This window comes from Nymphaea colorata, unplaced genomic scaffold (assembly GCF_008831285.2).
Source record: "Nymphaea colorata isolate Beijing-Zhang1983 unplaced genomic scaffold, ASM883128v2 scaffold0139, whole genome shotgun sequence".
Taxonomy (NCBI): Eukaryota; Viridiplantae; Streptophyta; class Magnoliopsida; order Nymphaeales; family Nymphaeaceae; genus Nymphaea; species Nymphaea colorata.
Window position 1 is genome coordinate 6,950 of NW_022204645.1, and position 4,859 is coordinate 11,808.

The 4,859-nt window shown below is 45.3% G+C and overlaps 1 protein-coding gene across 1 annotated transcript; it reads left to right on the forward strand.

Moving 5' to 3' along the window:
* The first annotated feature begins 1,419 nt into the window (after window positions 1-1,419).
* Window positions 1,420-1,910, forward strand: LOC116268171 (calmodulin). The gene is made up of 2 exons (XM_031649949.1): window positions 1,420-1,692; window positions 1,761-1,910. Exons 1-2 carry the CDS (start codon window positions 1,420-1,422, stop codon window positions 1,908-1,910), a joined length of 423 nt encoding a protein of 140 aa, XP_031505809.1.
* The last annotated feature ends 2,949 nt before the right edge of the window (window positions 1,911-4,859 follow it).

The window sequence follows — 4,859 nt, forward strand, 5'->3', positions numbered from 1 at the left end:
GTTGCTGGTTTAAGCTGCTCTCCACAGAAGCCAAAAACAATGGAGCTGAGCAGCGTTTCCGCATTAAGAACAAAGTGGTAAGATTTTTAAGGCTGAAGATTATTAGCAAGTTTGGAGACTGGAAATACTTTACAATGACCCAGATTAAGGTCTACGGAGAAGGACTTTTCACTGAAGCACTCATCGACTACCAAACAGTCCAAAGCAGCGATCCTCCAGTCAGGTCAGGGGATCTGGAATTGGCAACCGACCTAGGAGTGGCTTACCAGCAGTTGATGAGTTTTGGCGACGAGAAGAAGCCATAGGAGAACGTGCTCACCTTTTTGCTGTAGAAGGTAGGAACTCTATCAAAGATCCATTAATTTTAGCTGTTCTACATGCAGAACTTATCACTGAGGCTGGAGAATGCTTCCCGCTGGAAAAATAGTTCCGATAGCACAAGAATCTCTACAACGCCAAAAATACCCTTACTAAAAATACCGCCAGCAACGCCAACTGGAGCAGAAACTGGCAGAGCTCGAGAACAACTTCAACCGCACTATGAAGAACCACACTTACTACCTGCAGCAGCTCAAGTTCGAGTAAATCAGCGCTCCTCAGGTGTGTCCCAACAAGGAGGAGTAGATAAAGAATACGCTTATCTTCTACATAGCGGTCACAGTAGTTGTCAACATTGTGATATCAGCTCTGGTGGCATACTGCTGCTTCAAGTATTTTAGCAACAAGCAGAAACACATCACGCATAAATAGGAACTGTGATTTTTACTTCATTTCTTCGCGTATCCCTTCTCACCACCTTTATTATGTCCTCTCCCACAACACTCCCTACTCTTCCGAAATGAAGTCACCCTTGAAGGATTATTTTGGCTATGCTCTCGGGGAAAGATACGGCATCCACTCCACAAGATACGCTCACCCTCTTCCTCCTTTGCTCCTTCCCGTTGTTTTTGAAGACTATTTCTCCCTCGAAGAGACAAATGCCGCCAATAGTGTAGCCTTTTTTGACGTTAAGGCAGGTGTATGCCTTGTAGTCCTCATCTTTGAACTGATCGCTTGCTTCCCTACTCATCAAGGAACGTTTTTCCTTGTCCTTCTTATTAAAATATTCGCTGACTGTCTTCTCCTCAAAGTCCACCTCCACTTCAGGCTTGAAGCGTTCGTTCACTTGCCGCCCAGTTTCCCGCCTCTATTCAAAGATGTTAGAAACTGGCCTTGAAGAGACTTAGGGTTCTTCTTTTTTGGGCGATGGCTAAGGTGGAGGCGGGGGCGGATCGTCAGTGACTCTCAATGGCTATTTTGCCTTTTTGCTCTTAATCTTGTTGAGCACATTCATGCTAAAATTATAATTGAATTTAGCAGTTAGATGTCTACCAAGTCGCCTCTCCGATCTGTACTTTCTCCCTGATGCAGGTCTCCTCGATGCCGAAGCAGCCTCCCGCCTTCGATCCCACCATCTACGCCACCAAGAACCTGCCCGTCGACGACATTGTCCGCCTCAAGGAATGCTTCGACATCTTCGACTACGATAAGAGTGGAAACGTCTCCACTGAGGAACTGGCCACGCCATCAGGGCACTCGGCCTCGAAAAAGAAGCTGGAAAGATTCTCCATATCGTGCAGGCTCAGTCCTCGGAAACTGAAATGGACTTCTAGACCTTCCTGCAAATCTTCGGATTCAACGGAGACAGCCAGAGCGAGTCCAATCTGCAGCAGCTCTTCTAGGTCTTCGACAAGAACAATTTGGGTTCCTTCGGAGTGTAGGAGTTCGCTGAGATCTGCGAGAGTGTGGGTGAGCGTTTCTCTCAGGCTGAGATCGAGCAGATGATTGAATATGCTGACAAGGACCGCGACGGCAGGATCAACTACAAGGAGTTCTTTGACGTGGTCACCAAGGAATACCCCCAGATCTGATAGTGCATATCATCCATTCTGCATTCAGATAAGATGAGCATCCAATTGGGCTGTTTTATGGGACGGGGATAGGTTGAATGGCGGTTTGCCTATAATGATTGAATGCATATAGAAATTGAAGGGTGATGTGGGACGAGAGGGGACTCTTCGAGTACTCCCTCCGCAAGAAGGAGACTCGCCAAATCATCAACAAAATCGAGGCCAGGCGCTATCTGGAGATGCGGAAGAGCTTCTCCGAGGGCAGCGAAGTCGCCAATGACTATGCCATGCAGCTCAGGCATGCAGTCAGGAGGTCAAAAACAGAAAAAATCACCTTCCTACATAAACAGCACCTGCGGAAAAGAATGATCACCTAGTTTTCCCAAAAGTCAAAACAAAATAACCCACACTTGAAGTTTAATCAATTGTCCATACTCGAGGAGAAAGTGGAAAAAAATGGGAAAGTGTAACAGGCGGAAGAGCAGGAGTAAGGGGAGAAGGATATGAAAAGAGAAGGCTCTAACATAAAGATTGAGGTGGAGGATAGCTAGGAGTGCGAATAGCCAAGCGATAGGCAGTTATAGTTGGATGGGGAAAAAAGTGAATAATCAAATGAACTGCCTTATGTAAAATTGCAGCAGGTGGGAGAGCAGAAGAAGCATTTCCTTCCCATGCTGGAACTATACATCCAGTAGCTCAATTCCCTCAAAACCATGACTGCCCACGAGAAAAACATCAGAAATATCATCGTCACCATGATGGTTCTGGCGATCAACCGCAGGCAGAACGGCAGCCTGCTCGACGCACTCGACATCCTCTTGCAGACAGAGATGTATTTCCCCAGGGAAAGCAAGGAAATGGTCCATCTCAAATCGGTTTGGCTCTCCCTCATCGGAAAAATCTACCAAGAGATCAATAAAAGCTTCAAAAATGAGACAGGGAAGCACAGGTGGAAAAAGACCACTCGCAGGAGCTCAGTAAAGACTAATTTGCAAGCTAAACGGCAAAAGACAATCTTCATTCGATCGTTGGCCAGCAGGAAGGCATTTTTCGATAAATTTTCATAGAATTTAAGAAAGTCAAAGCTGATCTATGAGTCCACCTACATGACGGAGCTTTCAAACGAGCAGAACACTCTAAAGATATAAAACGGATATCGGGTTATATCTAAAACGAGTGCATAATTTACGATGTCCTTTCCAGAGCCGCAGAATTTCTTTCCCGAGAGCTAAGACATAGTGAACTATGCAATAATAATGGTAAACAAGGATAAGGAGGCCAATCTTTTTCCCTTTAATTACCCATAGAGCTTAACTGGTTTTGTGAGCAAGCGCGACTACGTTAGCAAGATAATTAAGATAAATAGTTTGCTACTGCCGATGGCTGGCTGCATCAACTTTAGCTCTGCTCTCTTCATCCACTTTTAATTCATACTTTCCATACTCATCATCCTGCTCATAGCTACAATCCTCCTCATATCCTCGCTAGCCAGGATAACAGTGATAATAGCCATTGCTGTTATCATCCTTTTCCTTTTGCTAGTCAGTTCAAGGATTCACAAGCGAGTTCAAAGCAGCGTAGGGCAAGTCAAGCAAGTGAACCAGATGATGGAAAAGTGCTGCAAGGAATGGGAAGAAGAATACAGCCAGTTATAAATCAAATATTTCGTAGACAATAACTGTGATGTATTCTTCATTAGTTTTCCCATTGACAAGGACCCTCTGAAGAGGAAAGCAGCTCTCACACCATATAAAATTCCCAATATAAAGAGATGATTAGACTATGGTAAAATAGATGAGTCGTAAATGCTCCATAAAGCTTCCCTAACCGAGTTTCAACAATCCCTTGGACTAATTCAACGAAAACAGCAGTGACGACAACGAACCAAACGATAATTCTGGAAATAGATGTAGTCAAGACCATAAAACCCCTCAGGAGGAACTGAAACAGTAATTTGAAGAGTAACCGTCCAGTAATCCTAAGACGAAGTGGTAGAAGCATGCGTGCACCCAGGATCCTTTGGAGGTGGAGATGGTGACCGTGAATGCGTTCCTGCAGCCTGATCGTTAATGAAGTAGGTTATTTTGGTTTGAATGTATACGAATCTTAAAGAACTATAATTGATAATACTCAACATGGAACGCGTCCCCTCCGAAGGCAGTGATAAGATCACCACTCCCAAGTCCGTCAAGACCAACAAGAAGTCCATCCACCTGCGCAAGCTCCAGGAGATGAATGTCAACCTCGTCAACGAGAATTGCAAAACCTTTGTGATGGGTATCTGCGGTGGAGATTGCGCCGGCAAGAAAGAGATGATCCACTATATGTTCAAGAATAAGGAGGAAGAATGGGCCATTCGTGAGACAGGAGAACCTGTTGCCATCCTCCACCAGGCTTACTTCATCGATCCCTCCAGGGGCAACAAGTACACTTCTGACGGCACCAACTGGGAGCTTTTCTACAAGCAGGCGCTTTCTCTGCTCATCGGAACGAGATCGAAGTCAACTACCAGCGCAACGGTGAAGAGCTGAAGGTCAAGCTGAAACCAGCCAAACTGCTCATCATCGAAGGCTCCACATCTTCATGAGCAATGAAGTCACCAAGAACCTCTCCAGTCTCATCAACCTCCGGGTCTTATCGATTCTGACTCTGATATTCGCCTCTCCCGAGGGTCTACCAGGACACCGTCGACAACAAACGCGATCTTAACTGGTCCATCAACAACTACCTCGAGAACATCAAGCCCAGCTATGACCGCGAAATATAACCCACAAAGCAATCCTCTGATATCATCATCCCTCACTTCGGAGGCGGTTTTAACGACCACAAGAAGGACAGTAACTTTACTCCTAACTTAGACCTCAATGAATATGATTCCAACATCAAGAATGCATGCCAGTTGATCCTAACCCATTTGAAGGAGGAGATGAAGAAGTACGAAGAGGACAATGAGGAGGAATGATGATTGAA

Coding starts and splice junctions, on each gene's coding strand:
- LOC116268171 (XM_031649949.1), top strand. CDS start 1,420: ATGCCGAAGCAGCCTCCCGCCTTCGATCCCACCATCTACGCCACCAAG. Junction 1,693..1,760: donor ATTCAACGGAGACAGCCAGA/GCGAGTCCAATC, acceptor TTCGGAGTGTAG/GAGTTCGCTGAGATCTGCGA.